Consider the following 22575-nt stretch of genomic DNA (forward strand, 5'->3'; position numbering starts at 1 on the left):
ACCAAGGCTACTTGGCATGATCACAACCTAGTTCTCCCACCACAGCAAGCCCTAGATACCCCCAACACACTAGAAAAGCAAGACTCTGGTTTAAAAATCACATCTCATGATGATGATAGCCTAGGCTACTATACCCAGCAAAATTCTCAATTAACACAGATGGAAAAACCAAGATATTCCATGACAAAAACAAATTTATATAATATCTTTCCACAAATCCAGTCCTACAAAGAATAAAAGATGGAAAATGCAAACAAAAGGAGAGAAACTACACCCTAGGAAATGCAAGAAAGTAATCTTCTTTCAACAAACCCAAAAGAAGATAGCCATACAAACATGAAAATAACATCAAAACTAACAGGAAGCAAAAATCACTATTCCTTAATATCTCTTAATATCAGTGCACTCAATCCCCAATAAAAAGACATAGAATAACAGACTGGATATGTAAACAGAACCCAGCATTTTACTGCATACAGGAAATGCACCTCAGTATCAAAGACAGACACTACCTTAGAGTAAAAGGCTGGAAAACAATTTTCCAAGAAAATAGTACCAAGAAACAAGATGGAGAGGCCATCCTAATATCGAATAAAATCAACTTTTAACCAAAAGTTATCAAAAAGTATAAGGAAGGACACTTCATATTCATCAAAGGAAAAAGTCTACCAAGAAGAACTTTCAATTCTGAACAACTATGCTCCAAATGCAAGGGAACTCACATTCACCATAGAAGAAACTATGCTCAAACTAAAGCTCAAAGCACACATGGCACCTCACACAATAATAGTGGGAGACTTCAACAACCCAACTCTCATTAATGGACAGATCATGGAAACACAAACTAAACAGAGGTACATTGAAACTAACATACGGACCAAATGGATTTAACAGATATCTATAGAATATTTCATCCTAATAACAAAATATACCTTTTTCTCAGCACCTTATGATACCTTCTCCAAAACTGACCATATAATCGGTCACAAAACAGGCCTCAACAGATACAGGAAGATTGAAATAATCCCATGCATCCTATCAGATCACCATGGACTAAGGCTGATTTTAAATAGCAACAAAACCAACAGAAAGCTCATATACACATGGAAGCTGAACAATATCCCACTCAATGATAACTTGGTCAAGGAAGAAATAATGAAAGAAATTAAAGACTTTAGAATTTAAGGAAAATGAAGGCACAACATACCTAATCTTATGGGACACAATGCAAATAGTGCTAAGAGGAACACTCATAGCTCTGAGTGCCTCCAAAGAGAATCTGGAGAGAGTTTACACTAGCAGCTTGAGAACACATCTGAAAGCTCTAGAACAAAAAGAAGCAAATACACCTAAGAGGAGTAGACAGCAGGAAATAATCAAACTCAGGGCTGAAATCAACCAAGTAAAAACAAAAATAACTATACAAAGACTTAACATAACCAGGAGTTGGTGTTCTTTGAGAAAATGAACAAGATAGATAAGCCCTTAGCCAGACTAACCAGAGGACACAGACAGTATCCAAATTTACAAAATCAGAAATGAAGAGGGAGATATAACAACAGAATCTGAGGAAATCAAAAAAATCATCAGGTCCTACCATAAAAGTCTATACTCAACAAAACTGGAAAATCTGGATGAAATGGACAATTTCCTCGACAGATACCAAATACCAAAGTTAAATCAGGATCAGATCAACCATCTAAACATTCTCATAACCCCTAAAAAATAGAAGCAGTCATTAATAGTCTCCCAACCAAAAAAAGTCCCAGGACCAGATGGGTTTAGTGCAGAATTCTATCAGACCTTCAAAGAAGACCTAATACCAGTACTCTTCAAACTATTCCACAAAATAAAAACAGAAGGAACACTACTCAATTCATTCTATGAAGCCACAGTTAGGCTGCGTATTCTCCCTTGGAGATGGAATGGCTTCTGTCTAATCAGGAACTTTTCACAATTTCCCTTCATAGAGGACTTCATAAGAGATTTTTTTCTACTTCTATCGTGTTTAATGTTCCAAATAGATTTTAAAACTGGTTGAGTGCATATTACTTTTAGCTTCAGAAGATACCATATATATTTAAGAGGCACTGAACTATTATAAATTATTTTGATGACTTAGAAATGTCAATACTGAATTGTGTAGTTTAAAATACATTTTATTAGTTTAATTTTAAAAAGTCTATTCACATATACCAGGACAAAAATCTATAGGAACTGTAGGGATAATGCCAAATAGAGGTAAGTAGACTGGTGGTATTGTCTTGAAGTCCATAGAACAGAATAGTTTAGAAATAGACTCCGAAATATGGGATTGTTTTCATGAAAAAAAGAAGGCAATTTTGTGGGGAAAGGACTAGCTGTCTAGAAGATATGCCAGGATAATATGCTATCCATACTGTGAAACTAGGTATATCTTCTCTATGCCAAATATAATCACCCATTCCAACAAGACTTGCCCACTTGTGGCCAAGGAATGAGTAGCTGTTTTAGAAGGAAACAAAAGAATGTATTACAGACTTTAAAAAGGTATTTCTTAGCTGGGTAGTGGTGGCACACACCTTTAACCTCAGCACTTGGGAGGCAGAGACAGAGGCAGGCGGATTTCTGAGTTTGAGGCCAGCCTGGTCTAGAGTGAGTTCCAGGAGAGCCAGAGCTACACAGAGAAACCCTGTCTTGAAAAACTAAAAAAAGAAAAAAAAAAAGAAAGAAAGAAAAAGAAAAAAAAAAGACATAAGACACACACAAAAAGAAGATAATCTACAAATAAAAAATTAAAATGAGTAAGCCTGGTGCTACATGGCTATAACTCCAGAATGCAGGAGCCGAGGCAAGAAGATCACCAGTTCAATTACACTGACAAACCCACATTTAAATGATTACACCTTTTATATAACAGAACCATCACTGACAGATAAAGAGTACTGAGTACTTAACAGGGTTTAAAGAAAAAATGACTATGGATAAGAAGATAGAACAAAGTTAGCTCAACCTACCAGGAAAATGCAAACTAAAACCAAATAAATGGTTCCTATTTAGGATGCAGAGGCAGAATTGGTGGAGCTTAGGAATTCAGGTCAACCTACTTATAAATATCAAGTAAGTCACATTTAGAAGAGCATTTCTCACTAGTTAGACTGTCAGGAAGTCTCAGAAGACTGCCAATGCTAAGCTCTGGGAAGGTGTAGGAGACAGGCATCCCAATGAACTGCTAGATACAGCCAGCAGGAAGGCAGGTTTATAAAATTGTGTATATGTAAGAAGTAAAGATTCTACAGAGCATTTTGAAAATTGGGATAGGGATGATATATGCCTTCTGATTCCACAGTCCCAGTTTTCAGTATTTATGCCTGAACTCTGAAACAAGAATACACTCTTATAAGATCTGTATAAGGACAGCCATTGTAGCTCTGCTTGTAATTTAAATAAATACCTAGAGGCAGACTGATCGAAACTTGGAAATAAATTGTTTTCTATCCATGTAGTAAAACATTATACAGACTTTAAAATAAAAAACTAATAGCACACCGGGTGTGGTGGCGCACGCCTTTAATCCCAGCACTTGGGAGGCAGAGGCAGGCGGATTTCTGAGTTCGAGGCCAGCCTGGTCTACAAAATGAGGTCCAGGACTGCCAGGGCTATACAGAGAAACCTTGTCTCAAAAAACCAAAAAAAAAAAAAAAAAAAAAAAAACAATAGCGCCACAATAGCAACATAGACAAACTCTACAACCCTTACTGTGAGAAGAGAAAAGTAAGTTAGGAAATGGTTAAGTATACTAAGATATCCTCTTAGTTAGAAACTGTTTGAAAATGACATATGCAAATTCAAGGACACTCAGACACTATATGTGATGTGCCTTTTTCATTAAAATAATAACAAAAAATACAGAGGGCCAACATACTAACACTGTTCATGGCAGAGGGTAGAGAGTTTATATTATTACTGGTATTTTTAAAGTTTTTTCTTTTTTTGCTATTTATTTATGTATCCATTTATGAGACTAGTTCTTTAGGTATAATCCAGGCTTGGTTCAAATCCAGATCCTCTTGCTTCAGCATCCTGGGATGCTGGGATTGCGGGCATGCTATAGGACTCTGACGAGCCTTAGTTTACCAGGGACCCCTGAGTGAACACTGTGGAACCAGGGATTGATGCAAAAGCAAGAGGAATTTATTGTTCCAGCATGCTGGGGTCGTCATCCTGCACCTGAAGGAAAGGCAGGGACCCTGGATGGCCTGGATGGTGAGTTTTTATACAGTTTCCAGGGGTGGGATAGAGCATCAGCAACTAGGCACAATATGATTGGCAGAACAGTGTGCCCTTTAAACTGATTGGTCTTTAGGGAATGAGGTAGAAGAGGCTTAATTAGCCTCTTCCTTCTGCCTATGTGCTCTTTGACCTGTCTCTTCCAGTGGGGATGGGTGCCTGGTAGAATTTTGCAACAGCTCTGAGCTGACCTCTTCAATGTAATGTAAAGCCCAACCAACTCCATTTTTGAAGAAACTCCATTTTGTATGAGACCAGGTGCTAAACTCCAATTCCAGAAGAAAATCACAGAGTCCTCCTGAGCAATCAGTCTATGGCAACCCATCCCTTTTAGCAACAGCCAGTTAGGCTATAATAGCAAGGTTAAGGTACATATAGATAAGACATCCTGCAGAGAATAGATACCTTAGCCATCCTGTTTATAAGGTGTTTGGTTCTTGCAGAGTACGCCAGAAATGAAGTTTTTAAAACATTAACTTCTTGCCCGTATGGAAATTGCCTAAGCTTGCTGTAACAATAATAAATTCCCTGCTCCCCTAGACTCAGGGCTCTCACTCTAACTCACGGTGATGGGACAGTGGGTGAGAGACATTGCACTAGAGCTCCTAATACAGACCCTTATGTGTTTACATCAGACTTGGCTCCTTGGTGGTCTTTGGGGGTCTGCAACTTGGACATAACAGTAACACCATGTCCAGTATTTCACATTTTAAAATTACATAAAATTCAATCTTACTTCTCTATAGAGGTGTCACAGGATATTTGATGATTGTATATAGAAAAACAAATTGTTAGCGTGAAAGCTTAGAACGGTACTGCATTTGTCAGATGCAGTTAGGTGAGTCCTGTAGTTTGGGTGTGCCCCTAAAAGACTCCAGAGATAAGAATGCTAAAGAATGGAAAGTTTCTGCCTATTTTAAGGCAAATTGCTTGGGAGAGTCTTTGCTCTAAGACCAGAGACAAAGCCAGCGGCATAGCCTTGACCTGTCCCACCCTAAAGGTGAAGTGGCTTGGGCGCTACTGACCCAAGACGGTTGATGTGTTCAGCTTGTCAAAGGCTTCGGGGAGGAGCTGGAGACTTGAAAGCTTTCTTTTGGCTTGGGAGAGCCTTATGGGAGGCGCTCTGGCTAAGAGATGGGGATTCTTTTTAGGCTTTCAGGAACCACAGAAAAGCAGCTTCCAGGATGCAGTGAAACAGTATTCTAGGAAAGAGTGCTAGGGAGCTCTCGTGGGTTTGTTCGGAAAAGCACAAGAGAAAGGTAGACTAGTTTGGTAGTATATCACAGATAGAAAGAGATGTCTAAAGAGCTAGCAATTTAGGTGTAAAATCAGGCTTGTATACAGTTAAGGAATAAAATTACTCATCGAACTAGCAGGTTTTTACCTCATCTCCTGCTTCCTGCATCTTTATATGTATATTAGTTACATTTCTAAAAATAAATATTATTATGGGGTACACTTGTATGTAAGAAAAACAATAAAAGAATAAAGCCATCAATAAGACAAATGTATAAAACCTGTTAGAAAATGCTTATATATGTTATAGTTGGTAAATACACCTTTCCAGAAAGGCAAAGTGAAGACAGATTTAACCATTACTGTTTTCAAAAATCCTATCCATTAACATATGCCAGAAACAGGGTATTTAGACACACATTCAAAAGAAACTAGAAGAATTTGGAAATGCCAGAGAGGCAACAACAACAACAAAAATGAAGAAAATAGTACAGCTATGAATGTGTGTTATTAATTTATCTCTAGCAATGGAAGCAAATAACATGGAAAGAGACAATGCTGAGACCAGTGCCCATGGTGGCACCCTGAAAGGGGCCTTTTGAAACTCTTAAAATTGATACTGCTAAGGAATTAAAATAAGTGTTGATAAAACCCTAAAATCTAAAATCTCAAATTCTAAGAGTTTCATTTATGATTCATCTGTACAATACACACAGATATATGTTGCAGGATTTTCCCTGCCCAGTAACACTAGGGCAGTGGGAGGCTGTGATTGGACAGGAGAAGGGAGGCAGAGGGAGGAGTTGAGGAGACAGAGAGAGGTCTGAGGAGAGGGAGAACTAGAATGGAGGCTGACATGGTGTTAATCAAAAGGTTAGAATAATTGTGTTAAAGCTTTATCATTATCACTTGGCTCTAAAATTACTGCATTGGCATTTATTGATACATAAATCTGATTGACTAATTAAGCATTAAGAGTCTTGATTCTACTGGGTAATGAGGTGTTGAGATAGCTAACTAGGGGTGTGTGAGGTGTTGCGTGGGGCGTTTCATGAAAGCAAGAGGAACTGGGGAATGGGGGGGATGGAGAAATGGCCTGGAGGGAGCCAAGTGGCCTAGCAGGGCTGGCGAGTTGGCAGGCTGAGAGACAGAGCAAGTGAGACACCTGACCGCAACACACATGCATGCATGAATATACAATTTAGCTGACATTGACAAGACAGTTTTCAGTAAATCAGTAGGATGAAAAACCAAGCAAGCATTTTGAGGCAAAACTGTTACTAAGAAAAAATAAAATAAAATAACAGGTAATGTGGAGAGGCCACAGGTAGACTTCTACAAACTCCCACTGACAGAGCAGGCACACAGCAGCAGGGAGCTGGAAGACTGGAAAGTTACATTCTGTACTGAAGGAGGTGCCCAACTAACACTGGCTGGAGGCACAAGCCACCTGCCAGTTAGCAATAGGTGACAGAAGGGTCCCCTGACAGGAACCCTGAGTCCTGCCCCCAGTGTTCCTCAACACTGACCTCAAGCCTCTTGGCCATGAACAGTTTTAAAGAGTGACAATACAGTTGCAAGGGGCTGATAAACTGGGTTTTAGCTTTGCTTTTTGTTTTAGATTTATTATTTAATGATCTAAATAATAGTTCAGATCCAGCAGAGACTTTAATATATCCAAGGTAAATTCATAGTCTCTTAAAAAGTTAGCTCAAGATAGATCACATACCTTCATGTAAAACACTAACCTCTAAAACTTGAATACAATAACAGAAAATCTAGTCTACTCTTTTTGTTTGTTTGGTTGGTTTTGGTTTTTCGAGACAGGGTTTCTCTGTATAGCCCTGGCTGTCCTGGAACTCACTTTGTAGACCAGGCTGACCTCAAACTCAGAAATCCTCCTGCCTCTGCCTCCCGAGTGCTGGGATTAAAGGCGTGTGCCACCACGCCCGGCTAAGTCTACTTTTGATAATAACATTTTATCTGCAACACTAAAAACGATGCTTGAAAGATAAAACTTAGCTGGATTTCATTAAAATTTGGAGCAATTTTACAAAGGAAAGCATTACGAACATGAAAGATGTGCCAGACGAAGTTGTTTGCAAGAACAGGCTCCCAGTACTCAAAACTCTAAACAACAAAACACACAGCCCAGTTAAAAAGCAAGGAAAGGGTCTTCAGACAGCTTGCAGAAGATACACAGGTGGAACCAGGAGCTTACACCCCAGTGCTGTTAAGGACTGGCAGACTTAAGGTGGCTGTCCTGTCAAGGATGTGGAGCCTCTGAAACTCTGGGCAGGAATATAGAACTACAAGCCCTTTGCAGCAGCTCTGACTCTGTTATAAAATAAAACACAGGATTGCTGTGTGAACTAGCCGTGAGCGCCAAACACGTCCACAAAGCTTCTCTACCTGGTCCTTTTTACAGCAGCTTTATCCTAACTATGGACTAAAGATGAGTGAACTCTTCTGCCACCAAAGAGTATGTCTGGGAAAGGAGGTCTTACCTGTGGCCACCCTTGAGGCAACACTGAGGTAGTATGGTGCCAAGCAAGACTGCTTTTGTTTCCTTGCTGCCACTCAAGATACTTTATTGAAAATCTAATTCTGTCAGGGCCAGTTTTACAGTATTTTACCTGCTACATGAATCACAAATAAATGTTAGCTAATTTCTCTAAATTTGTTTGAAAATTATCTTTGGACATACTGGGGTGTGGGGTAAATTACTATACAGTTAATTCTTAAACAATTTTAAGGTACACCCCATGTCATGTAACTTTTGTCTTCCCCCAACAAAAAAACTCCCAGCTATGGGCCAGAAGCTCAATGGCATACATAAATGGGCGGATTCCCATGTAACACTTAATGGGGGCTGTGTGTATTATACAAAGTGGGAAGTAGGCTACAAACACAAGCTCAGTTCTTACATGTTAGACAATTTCATACATGTATGCAATGCACTGTAAACACATTCTTTCCCTCCCTCTCCTACCTTTGTGTCTCATAACATATCAAGAGGTAACAACCTTTTACTGTGAAATAGGGTTTACTATAGACTGAATGCTCATATGCAAATAATTTGTGACAGAAATAACTGTTGAGACAGGGCCTCCAACTCCTGCCTCCCAAGGAGCTGGGACTACAAGTGTGCTTGACGTTCGTGATGCCACAGAGAGAGCAACACAAGTGGAGATTCATAGCACCAGCTCACCACAGCAGCAACAGGAGTTGGCTATGAAACTATGCCAGTGCCACAGTATTACAACACAGCATCCTTTTCACATGCCCAGGCCAGCCTCCACCTAGCTAAGGTCATGACCCAGCCTGAATGAGTAAACCCTTGTCTTAAAATGAAAGAGGGCTGCGGTCTTACTCAGTAGTAGAGTGCCCAGTTTGCATGCTGAGGTCCTAGATTCAATCCTTGGAACCAAACAAAAGAACCAACAAGACAAACCATGCACTGGACTAGCGCTGCCCAGCAGTATGCAAGGCCATGTGCTCAAGGCCTGAACCACACCCATCCACACCCAAATAAACAGACGTACATAAACACAAATACATACACCTGACACATAACATAGATATACACACCATACACACACACTGATACACACTCACATAAACACAAACACACTCATGAAACACATACAAACACACACATGTACATAAACACAAATACACCAGAAATATAACACACATTGAAAGATCCCTGAAGGGAGACCCTTACTCAAGTCTCAGGACCATGGCGGACCCCCAAGAACTCACAGATACCAAGCTTGATGCAAATCACACGAGGCTTTCTTCGGGGAAAGCCAGAGCTCTGGGGACAACTCGTATCCCATGCAGGAGTAAAGGAGTTGACCTCGAAGGGAAATGGGACCCTCCTTTTATGATTCCCCTAGGGGGAAAGGAGGAGGGGAGGGGATTTCCAAATCATATGTCCCTAAGCAACCAATCAGGTAAGTTTCGGTTTCCTGATCTGAGGCGATTTACAAGAGATGGGTACGGGAAGGGTACAAGGAAGGAGTCATGTGCAGGCACAGCTGCAAGCAAAATGGTGCAGGGGTGATGCAACTCTATGGGCTAATGGCTGGAATAATCTGAAGTTGCTGAGGAAATTTTCCGATTTCAGCCCAACAACCAAACCGGTACTGGGATTGGTACTGCAAGCCCACCACTTATTAGGACCAGGTGACAGGTAATAAGTAGATTCAGTCTTAGGGCTTTTATGGGTTTCATTACACAGATGTCGATGACTCAGAGTCACTTTTCCTATGCATGTGCCTGTGCCCAACACTTCAGTGAGGGTGAGTGTGTGGCTACATCCCCAGCTGCAGTGATCATGGCTGGTGGTATTGTTGTAAGTTCCCATTACCGCCATCCCCTCGTAATAGGGAGAACCAGAGGCTAAACACAACCAACAAGATTTAGTGGCATTGGGATTGGTACCATTTATCACAGAGAAAGCTCCCTGGAGAAGGCCGAATAGTCTTTGTCTGGTAGGTGGTGGCCCAACTTGTACTGGGGTTATAGGAGGGAGAGCGGAACCCAGAGGAATCCCCTGTGGGGAAGACTTTTGGGTGGTGGGTGGGACCAGGGCAGGAACCGGGAGGCATAGTCAGCCTTGCTCGGGAGTACCTTATTAGGGCCCACCGGTAGGGCCGGAGGACTTTCAATGTTTAAGTGTACATGGAGCAACGATCCTGGCTTACTCCCATAATTGTAAAACACAATACCCCAGTCATGCCCCTGAGCCACTGGGCAAGATCAAAAATTTCCCCCATTTCAGTGAACTGCAATTTTACTCGATCTAAATCTGTAGACCTGCATTTCTTATTTTTGTAGAGCTCCATTACTGCATGTTTGCCTGGTCCTTGATTTTGGAAGGAAAATTTTAGCCCATCCCTGGTGGACTCAGTGGCCCATTTCCAATCTCTGTCATTTGAAGTAACACAACTCCAATCACTGCAAAAGTACCATCTGGGTTCTCCACACCAGGAGCTCTTAATGTGCTTGGGGCAGCTATAGAACCTGTAACTTCGGACCTCGTTTGGGGGGGGGGGGCGGGGGAGGTTACTTCCGGCCGCAGGAATAATTTGGCAGAGACAAAAGTACAGGGTCGGCCACCATGCCCCTGGGGATTCCGTTTTTGAAGTGGCAAAGTACTATCCTGATTGGGATAGTACTTGCCAAGTGGAAGTCATGGGCTGATGCGGGTTGTCACTCTTTTTCTGAATTGCGCCAGAGGAGGCGGCATAGGCGCAGCTTAAGAGGATCAGCAGTCTTTTCCACTTCCCAATCATCTTGGGGTTGATCAGGAGCTCGCTTCAATGAAAGACGTGGATCCAAGCAGAGATGCCTTCTACTTTAACAGCGGTGGGGGTGGTCAGCAGCACGATGTAGGGGCCCTTCCAACGAGGCTCTAGGTTTCGAGTTTGGTGTGTTGGATGAGAACTGCGTCTCCCTCCTGGAACTGGTGTGGCACCGTCAAATCTCCTGGTTCATGGGCTTCTTTGAGCTGCTCCCAGGCTGTATTTCTGACCACTTCTAGGGCTTTTATACATGCAAACAATGAAGGACCAGGGTTAAATTCTGGAGGATCTAACACTCCCCTCACCTCGGTGAGTGGGGGAGGCCCCCGTAAAGGATCTCATAGGGAGTGAGCTTAAGGTTTCCCAGGGTGTTCCTGACGTGGAACAAGGCAAAGGGAAGGAGAGCTATCCAGTAATTTCCGCCAGTCTCTATGGTCAATTTGGTTAAGGTCTCTTTTAAGGTTCTATTCATCCTCTCTACCTGTCCTGAACTCTGGGGTCTATAAGCACAATGTAATTTCCAATTAATCCCCAGTTGGGTGGCCAGTCCCTGACTTACCTGGGCAACAAAGGCGGGTCCAATATTGGACCCTATTACCTTAGGTATCCCAAAAGATGGAAAAATTTCTTCCCGGATTTTCTTGACCATGACATTAGCAGACTCCTTTTTAGTTGGGTAGGCTTCTACCCATCCTGAAAAGGTATCTATAAAAACTAAGATATTTGTTACCATATTTAGCTAGTTTTATGCAATAAAATCTACTTCCCAATAGGCTCCAGGGCAATCTCCTGGTAGTCTTCCTGGAGGGTATCTTGAATGTCCTGCATTAGTCATGGCACACGGTACACAGTTTCTGACCACAGCCTCCTCTGTGACATCAGAGAGTCCCAAAACATAATAGTTGGAAGACTTAACCAAAGTCTGTAGATGTTTGGCCCCTAGATGGGTTAATTGATGTAAATTAGTAACATATCTCTTTCCCTCTTTTGGGGGCAAAACCACTTTTTAATCTTTAGCTTCTCTTAGGCCATAGGGATTTTCAAACTTGAAACCTAATTTATTCATTTGTTGATAGTCTTATAGGGTGTAGTTGAAGCTAACCTCCAAGGAACAATAGGGGTTTTCAAATTGATTATACCAGGTTTTCATGATGAGGACCATAGGTCCTTGTGCTGCTTTTTTTGCTTCTTGGTCAGCCATCTGATCACCTCTAGCCACAGGATCTCAGCCTCTTTGATGTCCCAGACAGTGTATGATGGCCACTTTGGCTGGCATGTGAATAGCCTCAAGGAGACTCAGAATCTCTTCTTTATTTTTAATATCTTTACCTGCTGACATTAACAATCCCCTCTGCCTGTAGATGGCACCGTGGACGTGGGCTGTAGCAAAAGTATACCTGCTATCGGTGTAGATATTAATAAGCCATCCCTCAGCCATCCAAAGGGCCTGGGTGAGGGCAATCAGCTCGGCTTCCTGGGCCAACGTACCCTCTGGCAGGCTGCTGGCCCACACCACATGTTTGCTATCTACCACTGCCTCCCCTACCATCCTTTTACCCTCTACCAAAAAGCTGCTTCTGTCTGTATACCAGTTTGGAATGCCCAGCCATGGCTGGTCACACAGATCACTCTGGACCCCTGTCTCTTCCGCAAGGATGTCAGCACAGCAGTGGACAGGCAAAGAGACTTCTGTCTCAGGTAGGAGGGGCAAACGTTACCTGCTTAGTCAGCAGCAGACTCTGATAGTGAGTCATTCGGGCGTTGGTCATCCACTGGTCTGGGGGCTGGCGGATAATGCTTTCAAGAGAGTGGGGGGCCACCACAGTTATCTGTTGTCCCAAAGTTAACTTGTCGGCATCCTTAACAAGCAAGGCTACTGCTGCAATGGCCTTCAGACATGTGGGCCATCCACTGGCCACTGGGTCCAGTTTTTTAGACAGATGTGCCACGGGCCTTTTCCATGGCCCTAGAGTCTGAGTAAGAACCCTCTGGTTACTCCCATCCTTTCATCAACATAAAGGGTGAAGGGCTTGGTTAAATCTGGCAGTGCCAAGGCCAGCACAGTCATCAGGGCCTCCTTAATATTCTCAAAGGCTCTCTGATGTTCTGATGTCCATTTAAATTCCCCACTTTCCTTAGTCAGGGGAAAGAGGGGGGCAGCCAGTGTTGCAAAACTAGGTATCCAAAGTCTGCAGAACCCAGCAGTGCCCAAGAATTCTCTCACCCGCCTCAGAATAGCCGGTACTGTTATCTGAGTCACAGTCTTTTTCCTAGCCTCTGTCAGGCACCGCTTCCCATCACGAAGAGTGTATCCCAGGTAGACAACTTCCATTTGATATAACTGGGTCTTTTTAGCAGAGGCCTGGTACCCCAACTCACCCAGTTCAGCTAATAGTCTCTGTCCCTTGCCTGCATTCTTGCTCTGAGGTTGCAGTAAGGAGTAGATCATCTAGGGGTTTTCAGCTCAGAAGGAGGCTAAATCTAGATGTAGAGCCTCATCAAAAAGGGTGGGGGAGTTCTTGAACCCCTGGGGTAGCCACATCCAGGTCAGTTGTCACGTTTGTCCAGTGTCAGGGTCTCTCCATTCAAAGGCGAATATAGGCTGACTGGAGGGATGTAACTTTAAACAGAAGAAAGCATCTTTTAAATAAAGTACTGTATACCACTTTCACTTTCGGGGGAGCGAGCTGAGGAGGTTATAGGAGTTAGGAACAGTTGGGTGAATGTCTTGGATGCTCTTGTTGACCTCTCTTAGATCTTGATAGTCACTCGTGCTGGGTTTCTTTACCGGCAACAGAGGAGTATTCCAGGGCGACTGGCAAGACATCAAAATACCTTGTTGCAATAGTCTCTGAATATGTGGCCTAATTCCATCCCTTCCTCGCAGCTCATTGGGTATTGCCGCACCCCTATAAGGGTAGCATCCATTTTCAGTTCGACAACCATGGGGGGTACTCTGACAGCTACCCCCATGCCTCTGGTCTCTGCCCATGATCTAGGAAAGGCAGTCTACCAGTCTCTTAGGGCTGGCCCTTCTGCTGCGTCATGCATTCATGTAGGCGATACTCTTCTTCAAGTTGTAGGGCCAGGACCATGGAGGCAGGGGATTCCCAACTTACTCTCGGCCCTTTTTGAGTGAATCTAATCTGGGCCTTCAGTTTAGTCAAGACCTCTCCCCAGAAGCAGTGTGGGACACTCAGGGGTGACCAAGTGAGTGACTCACTTGTCTTTTCCCTAAATCTACAGTATGTGTAGTGGTCCAAGGGTATTGTTTCTGGCCTGTGGCTCCAATTACTATGTTTTTTTTTTGTTGTTTTTGAGCTTCCCCAATGGTTGTTTCAACACAGAGTGTTCTACCCCGGTATATACTAGAAAGTCCATAGGAGTCCCCTCCCACAGTCAGGGTTACCCTAGGCTTGGGGAGGAGGTCTGAGCCCCATTTCCCCTAGTCATCATCTTCGAGAGTCATGACCTTAGGGGCATTTCCCACTCTTCATGGGCATTCTCGCGCCCAATGTCCCTTCTCTTTGCACTATGCATATTGGTCCTTTTCCAGAGTTTTCTGAACGGGTTTTCTTCCACAAGGTCTAGGTTCCCTGTTGCCCAGGTACCCTGTTTGTCTACTCTCAGATCTACCTCTTCCCTCACGCTCTTCTACTACTGCAGCCAGGATCCTGCTTAAATTTCTCTCCTGCCTCTGATCCCTCCTATTTTTCTTTCTTTATTCCTCATGCTTCTCTCTCTTTCTTTTCTCCCTCTGTTTCTCTCCTTGTAAACACTTTCTCTGCCTCTCTAAGTCCTGTAAAGCCATGGCATGTAACCCTTCCAGTCTCTGTAACTTGCTTTTAATGTCTGCTAATGACTGCCCTATAAAAGCCATAGCTACCGCGGCTTGTTGACCCTCCGAGGTCGGGTCAAAGGGAGTGTAGCGTCCGTAAGCCTCCATTAATCTCTCTAGAAAAACAGACGGGGTTTCAGCTGGCCCCTGCATAGCTTCTCTTACCTTTGCCAGATTGGAGGGGCATCTTGCCGCTCCCTTGAGACCTGCCACTAGAGCCCGGCAGTAAACTGTCAACCTCTCCCTACCTTGAGCCGTGTTGTAGTCCCAGTCTGGTCTATCGAGAGGGAACCCCACGTTTATCTTGTTGGACAGGTTGGTTGGGGCCCTGTTTGTCCCTGAGACAGTCTTCTGAGCCCTTAAGAGGATTCTTTCTTTTTCTTCTGTGGTAAAAAGAACATGCAAAAGCTGTTGGCAATCATCCTAAGTGGGCTGATGAGATAACATTAATGACTCCACCAGGCTGGTTAGTCCAGCTGGATTTTCTGAAAAAGTAGGATTTCCAGTTATAGAGATCAGCTGATGAGAATGGCCAATACTGAAGAGTCTGGAGAGAGTGCAGGTCTGCCGCTGGTCCCACTGCACACAAAGGAAAGGCAGACATGGTGTCAGGAACCCCATCTGCGGAGAGACTCTGTGCGCTCCGGCTTTGGGTCCCAGCCGCCGGTCCTCCAACTGTGCCGCCACCAGCCCCAGGGCCGGGCTCTGGAAGCTGTGGAGGCGTGGAAGCTGGAGGGGGCAGGGGATAGGGAGGAGGAGGTTCTGGCCACTCAGGAGGCCCTTCAATCTCGGGATAGATCTTGGGGAGAGCTGAGGGCCCAGGCAAAGGCTCCTTTTCAGGAGGATCCTTGGGTTTCACTTTTGGTCTGCGGAGAGCCAGGGCTCGAGAACCTGGCTTCCGTTTTGGGATCCACGGTTTGATCCATGGGGGTGAATTCTGGACGAGGTCTTGCCACACAGTTATGTAGGGTTGCTGGTCTGGGTGGGACCCAGGTCCATCCTGAAAGACAATGGCTTTAACTTCAAAGATCACAGTCAGGTCAAAAGTCCCCTCTGGTGGCCAGCCCACATCAAATGTTGGCCACTCAGAAGCACAAAAAGTCCGCCAAGGTCCCTTCTTGATCTCCACTGAAAGATTGTGGGCCCTCGACCTAATTTCAGACCAGTGATCTAAGGTCAAACTTAGGGGGGTCGTCACAGTCTGTCCCATCGTCCAGGTGACAAAAAACACAAAACAGACACAGAAGAAACACACACAAAGACTAACAAATGTCTGCCACCTCTTAGGCAGACAAAACCAATCCAAAGATGCAGAAGGTCGGGCTGGTGAGTAGTTCTTCCAATCCAGGAAGACTACCGAGTCTTTACTCCCGTCCCAGTCGGACTCCTAGAGTCCTTCCCCTTGCTCCGAGGCATCCCCCAGAGCGGCAGTCAGTGATCCTAGCACATCTGCCGATCACACTCCATGTCTCGAGACTCGGGTCTCTGTCTCCCGTGAGACGTGAGATGTTGCGACCGCAAACCGAAAGTTTGAAACCAAAATTCGCTGGCACACAGAAACAGTTCTTAAGTTGCTGGGGAAATTTTCTGATTTCAGCTCAACAACCAAACCGCAACCACCTGACAGTGGGCTACAGTGGTTGGCAAACACACGGGTTCAAGGAACGGTCAGAACATTCTGCACAAACATTTTCTGAATCAATGGAGCAAGTTAAACTTTACTTTCTGCCAATAGCGAGGTCCATTTTGGACACATGTCTAGAGGCTTTCATGGAATTTTTACTCTCTGTCAGGATCTTTCAACATCACACAGACACAAACTTTACTAAAAGCCCAAAGTATGTTGTTCTACTAGACTTTAAGGTGCACTAGGAGTACAAGGCTGGATGATCTCAAACAAGGCCATGTGCAAGCCCTGTCTCAAGTAAACGCACATAAATAACTTGACATTCAAGAGCCAACTATATAGTAACCCAATGTGTGCATGTATGCAAAATCTTCTCTCAGGCAGAGAACCAAAAACTAGCCTACAATATGAATGTGTCTAAACAAAACACTTCCATCAAACAGGAATGGAAGCTGAAAAAAGACAGCTCAGGAGGCCAGGACTCAACAGTATTAACTGACCTATCACATAATATACCTAATCTCTGCTGATGACTTCAAGTTCTGAGACAACATGATGGTTTCGTGTACAAATTTCCTACAGAAAGAAAAAAATAACTAGCAGGAAGACCAATATGCTATTTACTTGGTAGGTATTTCAAAGAATATTAATTGATTATTAAGTTTGGCCTCAGCATCTTCATTTCAGTAAGAACTTCTAAAATGTATATCATACACACATGATTTATGAGAGTGGCTTACAAGCTGTGTTTGTCCAACAAATGATGTCTCTCAGCAGAGAGTCCAAGAATCTAATAGTTGTTCAGTCCACATGGTTGGATATCTCAGGTGGTCTTCAGTATATATCATTGGAATCCTGAAGAAGCAGGCTCTAATGCCAGTAAGACTGAGGAAAAGCACCCAGAAGGCAAAAGTATCTTTCTTCCCCATCCTTTATATAGGCTGCCATGAGAAGGTGTGGCTGAGATTTAGGGTGTCTGCCAACCTCAAAAGACCCAATTAACTAAAAATCCTTCATAGGTGTGCCCTGTTCCTTGGGTTTGGTTAATTCCATATGCAGTCAAGTTGACAACCAAGAATAGCCATCACCTGGAGCCTTTGCTCCTACTGAAGGAACCACCGCACACAGCAAGATGCACAACTAACATTCATGCTAGGTTTTACTGTTTTTTTAGAACACTGTCCAAAGATTTTGGAGCTTATTTTAATTAAAATCACCCTAAGAAGAAAAACAAAAGAACCATTTCCCAGAGCTTAAACATCAAGTAGGTCTGCGGTTGCAGCATCAGGCCAGTGCCTGGCTGGTATTTAAAAAAGCTCTTCTAATGTTGCACGGTTCAGGAAAGCATGGTTAATGAGCAATGGCACAGTCTACAAAGGGTAGATGTGAGGAAGAGGCAGTAAGTGGACTACACACACGAGGAGGATCAGTCCTACCATGAACCACATCTGAAAGAGGTTGTCAGGAAAGGGAAAAAGGAGAATAGCTGAAGAATTGATCATGTAGTTGAGATCTGTGGATGTGCCTGTTCTTAGTATTTTTATGATGCTAGTTCCACCTAAGTCACAATTCCACCCAAGTCACAGAACTGTTTGTTCTGCAGATGTCTTAATATCTCATGACAATTACAGCTTTCTAAAATGCTTTCATCACTTTCTTCCATCTACTAACCACCTAGCTTTGTTCATCAACAATAAGCAGTACCTTTGAGTAGAAAATACCACGAGTGTTTTCCTGCTCATTCACCCTCCCATCCACCCCCAACCTCCTCCACCCACCCACTCCCACCTGCCCCCATCCACTTCCCAGACAAGGCCTTGCTCAGTAACTCAAGCTGGTCTTGAACTGCTGACCCTCCTACACCAGTTTCTAGAGTGCTGGGATAACACACATATTGAACACCAAGCATGTGTGTGGTATGTACTGGGCCCCAGGCGATGTACTGAGCTTTAGCCAGACTGAGGAGACCCAGGCACTGGATGCTCTCAGGTGTGCTGCCTTCACCCAGGTGTTAATCACATTATGGGAAACTAAAACGGAAAAGTGCATTTGTAATACACCAGTAAAGATACATGCTGAAATAAGAGCACATTTATTTGTTTCTCTAATTAGGGGTACTTCTCTGAGCAAGAAATATTTGAGCTAAGATCTTCAAAGGAAGAGGAGTCAGACAAGATGAGGCAGTCTTCATTTTGACAAAGAAAACAAGGACAGAGATTCTGTGTCTACTTATTGCCTTTGGTTTAAAAAAAACAAAACAAAACAAAAACCACCTGCTTTTTTGCACTCTTCACCCAAACTGATCTTATCAAGATGGCCAGTGACCTTTCAAACAACAAAGTTGCAATTTACAAAAGCTTAAATAATCTTTTTTTTTTTTTTCAACTCTGGAATGAGGCAACACTTCATTCCATCAAATAAGCTGAGCCTTTCGTTGTCCCACAGAGGTCAGTTTCACAGCTAGGGAGGCTAAAACACAGCAGAAACAAGAGCAGACTGGTCTCTTCAAAGTTACCTTCCACCAGAGGTCAGGACAGAGAGACAGAACAAAAGAAAGTAACTGGTTAACACCAGATTCCTTCCTGTTACCCTCTGGAAGGACTGAAGAAAGGCCTCAAAGCAGAGGGAACAGGATCATCACACCCAATTGCGAGCTTGGGAAATCACTCCCTCTGGTTCTCCTGATTTCTCAGGTCAGATAACAACTTAGTTTCAGTCTGGAAACAAGGAACATTAGCACTTTGATGGTGGGGGGGGGGGTAAGAAGAGGGTCTGACCTCGGGGGACAGCAGGTAGGACAGGAACAGGGGCTCAAGTCCTTTCAATGGCTTCTGAACTTCTATTAAAAGTCCCCGCAGTGGTCCATTAGTCCTTATGCCACTGCATCTAGAACAGCATTTAAGCATTCCTTCCTCGTTCTGTCTTCATTTTGCTTCTAGGAAAACACTGAGGGTTTTCCCTCTACACTGGTTGCTCCTTCAGAATCACTTTGTGGAAAACTTCAAATTCATTGAACGTCATGGAATGTACCCTCCTTTGGCAAAACCAACACCCATTATCAAAACATTACAATGAAACCTCCACTGTCTCTGCAGCTAAGTCTTCCTCATTTCTCTTCCATATCCCAAGCCATATGGCCAATCTACTGACCTCTTCCCTATTCCATATACCAACATGCACTTCTCCATGACAGCAAGTCATGCTTCCTTTGTTTTACTATCTTGTTTCCTGTGGAACATGGTCTCAATACATTGCTCAGGCTGGCTTCAAACTCCTGCCTTCACACCCCCCAGTTAAAAGATGACAGACATGTACCACTTGGTCCAATTTCAAAAATCTCATTTTCAAGTGGTTCTGTAGCACAGGTTCCTCTGGACCAGTCCTTCCATGTCTCCTCTGCCTATACCTTGTGTCCCTCTTGAATCCTTAATCCCACCTGGATGATTAAATTGTTATCGGATGACCTTTAGAACTCACAAGAGCCCTTGATTTCCATAATTCTTCCTTTCTTTAGTTCTGCTACAAATAGTAACTGCTGTTGCATCAAAGAATGCAAAGTATATAAATTAACTTGAAGAAAGGTAACTGGAGGAGCCTACAATAAAACCCAAAACAAAACAAAACAAAACACTCCATACCCCCAAATAAAAACCAGGGCTGCTGGTCAACTGTGACACTCTGGAGAATTAAGCCCACCCAGAACAAGGCAGAGAAAACTCTGCACCCCTCCCCCTCCCAGTGCAGACTCTTCCTGCCCATGGTCTGTGTCACCCACTCCCAAAAGCAAAGCCCTGTGTACCCAACCCCCACCCTCAGCTTTGAGGCTAAAAGACCCTCTCAATATTGGAGGTCTTTGAATAGGGCAACTCCACCCTGCAAGCTCATCTTCTAACAGCTGTCCTGAGGTGGCAGGCAACCTGCACATCCATCCAGCAATGGTCCTCCTCCCACTGAAAAGGAAGATTTTTTTCCCACAGCCAAGCACCTTTCATTCCTTCCTAACTGGCTGTCATTGTTTCCTTTGCTATATACTCTACATTACTTATTTACTATCTTAAAATACAAGCTCAGTGACATCCTTCTGAACAGAAGGCACTTGGTGACTGAAGCCTTATGCTATTCATTTGGCCTTCATTTTCCTTGGGATGAAGACTTCCCTGACTTTCTAAGACTGGGCTAAATGTTCCTCTAGCCAACAATATCAAATAGTATTACAACTGTATTTTACACATAAGTGTTTGTTTGGTTGGTTTTGTTTTGTTTTGTTTCCGAGACAGGGTTTCTCTGTGTAGCCCTGGCCTGGCTGTCGTGGAACTCACTTTGTAGACCAGACTGGCCTCGAACTCAGAAATCTGCCTGCCTCTGCCTCTCAAGTGCTGGGACTAAAGGCGTGTGCCACCACCGCCTGGCCACATAAGTGTTCTAATAAGATGAGGGGTATCTTTCTCACTCTTCTGTAGAGGGATTTTAATTCGGCAACATAGCTACTCTGGTTAGAACACAGATACACCCTTAGTACACACCTTTAATCCCAAACAATGAAGGCAAAGTTTGTAGAAGGAAGCAGCTTTGTTTGAAAGTGAAGTCTAACAGAGAGGGAAACAAAGTGATGAATCAGAAAAAGATTCAGTAGACTAGGATCTACCCAACTCTCATGAGAGAGGAGAGAGAGGCAACATAGGAGGGAGCAGACAGAGGGAGAGAGGAAAAGAGACAGTGTTACCGGGAGAGTTTTACAGAGACAGGGTGAAGAGAGAACAAGCTAGACATGACAGGCTGAGCCAGAGAATAAGGAGGAGCCAGAAGAGTAGAACACATTGCTAAAGTTAGTTTGAAGCCAAGCAGAGCAATTCAGTCAGAAGCAAGAGACGCCAGTTTGAATCAGTCAGAGGAGTTTGGGCCAAAACAGCTGAGTTGAACCAGAGAGCAAGAATTCAGAAAGAGCTAGAAAGAGTGAGCTTATTCAGCAGGAAGTCTCAAAAGCTGGAAACACTATAGGCCTTTACAGAAGCTAGAAGCTTGCAGGATTGGGCCTAGATTAGCTGATGGAGGCAGTAAGCCTCCAGACAGCAATTACAGCAGGAGAATAAAAGTTATTGTTACACTTTTCTCATGTTAAAAGCCTCATTAATTTTTATGGTTTTGGATTTTTCAATGAGTGTATTGTTTGCATGTATGCCTGTGCCCCAGGTTTATGCCTGGTGTCTACTGAGGTTAGAAGTCATCAGATCCTCTGGAACTAAAGTTATGAATGGCTGTGAGCTGCCAAGTTGGGGCTGAGAATCGAACTTAAGTACTGTATAAGAACAATTCTTAACTACTGCACCATCTCTTTAGTTCCAGATTAATATTTTATGACTATGTTTACTTTGTAAAACAAAGGATTAAAATCGAATCCGATTACCAGTCTATTAAAAACCTTCCAAAAACACCTTTAGAGAAATGACCATATCGTTCAAAGATAACACATTTAGGAGGTTTTTATAGGCTTCTTTTCATACAGAACCTTCCAAACCTAAGGACATTTGAAGTTCTTTTCAGTCTCAGACACAAGAGACTTGCTTTCAAAGATCCCCTTCGGATGCTATCTGACTGAGCAAAGACAGCACAAAACAGATCCCTGTAAGGGCAAAGGTGCAATGGCAACGCTTAGGGATTCCTAATCCATTCAGCACGGGCCTATGTGCAAGAGGACAGCAGAAGCAGCGGCGTCGGTTTTTTGTTTTGCTTTTTTGTTTCTTTTCTTTTTTTTTTTTTTCCAGTTTGCCTGTCTTAAGGCTGCTCCTTGGCCTTCCAAACAATGATCCCCAAATCCTTGCCTCAGTCACCCAACCAAAGGTGTTGAGCACCTGCACTATTTCTCTCCCGGCAAGCCACGACGGAAAGGAAGCAATCCCAGATGGCGTCGGCACCAGAGTTTCCGAGGGGAAAAAAAAAATTTTTTTTCACTGAACGGGTCACAACCAAGCCTACCACGCTTACCAGATGGACGCTCCCAGTTAACCACGGCCTCCAGAACCGTTGGTTCGCGGGCAAAGACAAGTGTCGCGGTGGCATCTGGGAATTGTAGTTTCTGTCGCAAACAGAGCGCGTAGTTAGCATTACAACTACATTTCCCAAAAGCCAACGCAAAGCCCTGCCTGCTTGGCTGTCACTCATAATTCTATCCCATTTCTACTTGGAATACTATAGAGCACCTTTATTTGTTCGGCTTTTCTTGTTCGATAAACATCTCCGGGCATCTGTACTCCTTACTTTTCTTTCCCCTTCTTCAAACCAGCGCCTCCAAACGT

At 43.6% G+C, this 22575-nt stretch overlaps 1 protein-coding gene across 4 annotated transcripts in view; it reads right to left on the reverse strand.

Moving 5' to 3' along the window:
- The window catches only part of Cep57l1 (centrosomal protein 57-like 1), a 91029-nt gene extending 68469 nt beyond the window's left edge, over nucleotides 1-22560 (reverse strand). For 2 of the 4 annotated variants that reach the window (NM_001243075.1, NM_029132.2), the window contains exon 1: nucleotides 22265-22355. In NM_001243075.1, the coding sequence (NP_001230004.1) occupies nucleotides 22265-22339 (75 nt within the window). In that variant the 5' untranslated portion in view covers nucleotides 22340-22355. Of the gene's footprint in view, nucleotides 1-22264; nucleotides 22356-22479 lie in introns of those variants that run through there. The other 2 variants (NM_001243074.1, NM_026643.5) reach the window with 2 other exon arrangements.
- Nucleotides 22561-22575: the final 15 nt, after the last annotated feature.

This window comes from Mus musculus, chromosome 10 (genome assembly GCF_000001635.26).
Source record: "Mus musculus strain C57BL/6J chromosome 10, GRCm38.p6 C57BL/6J".
Classification (NCBI taxonomy): Eukaryota; Metazoa; Chordata; class Mammalia; order Rodentia; family Muridae; genus Mus; species Mus musculus.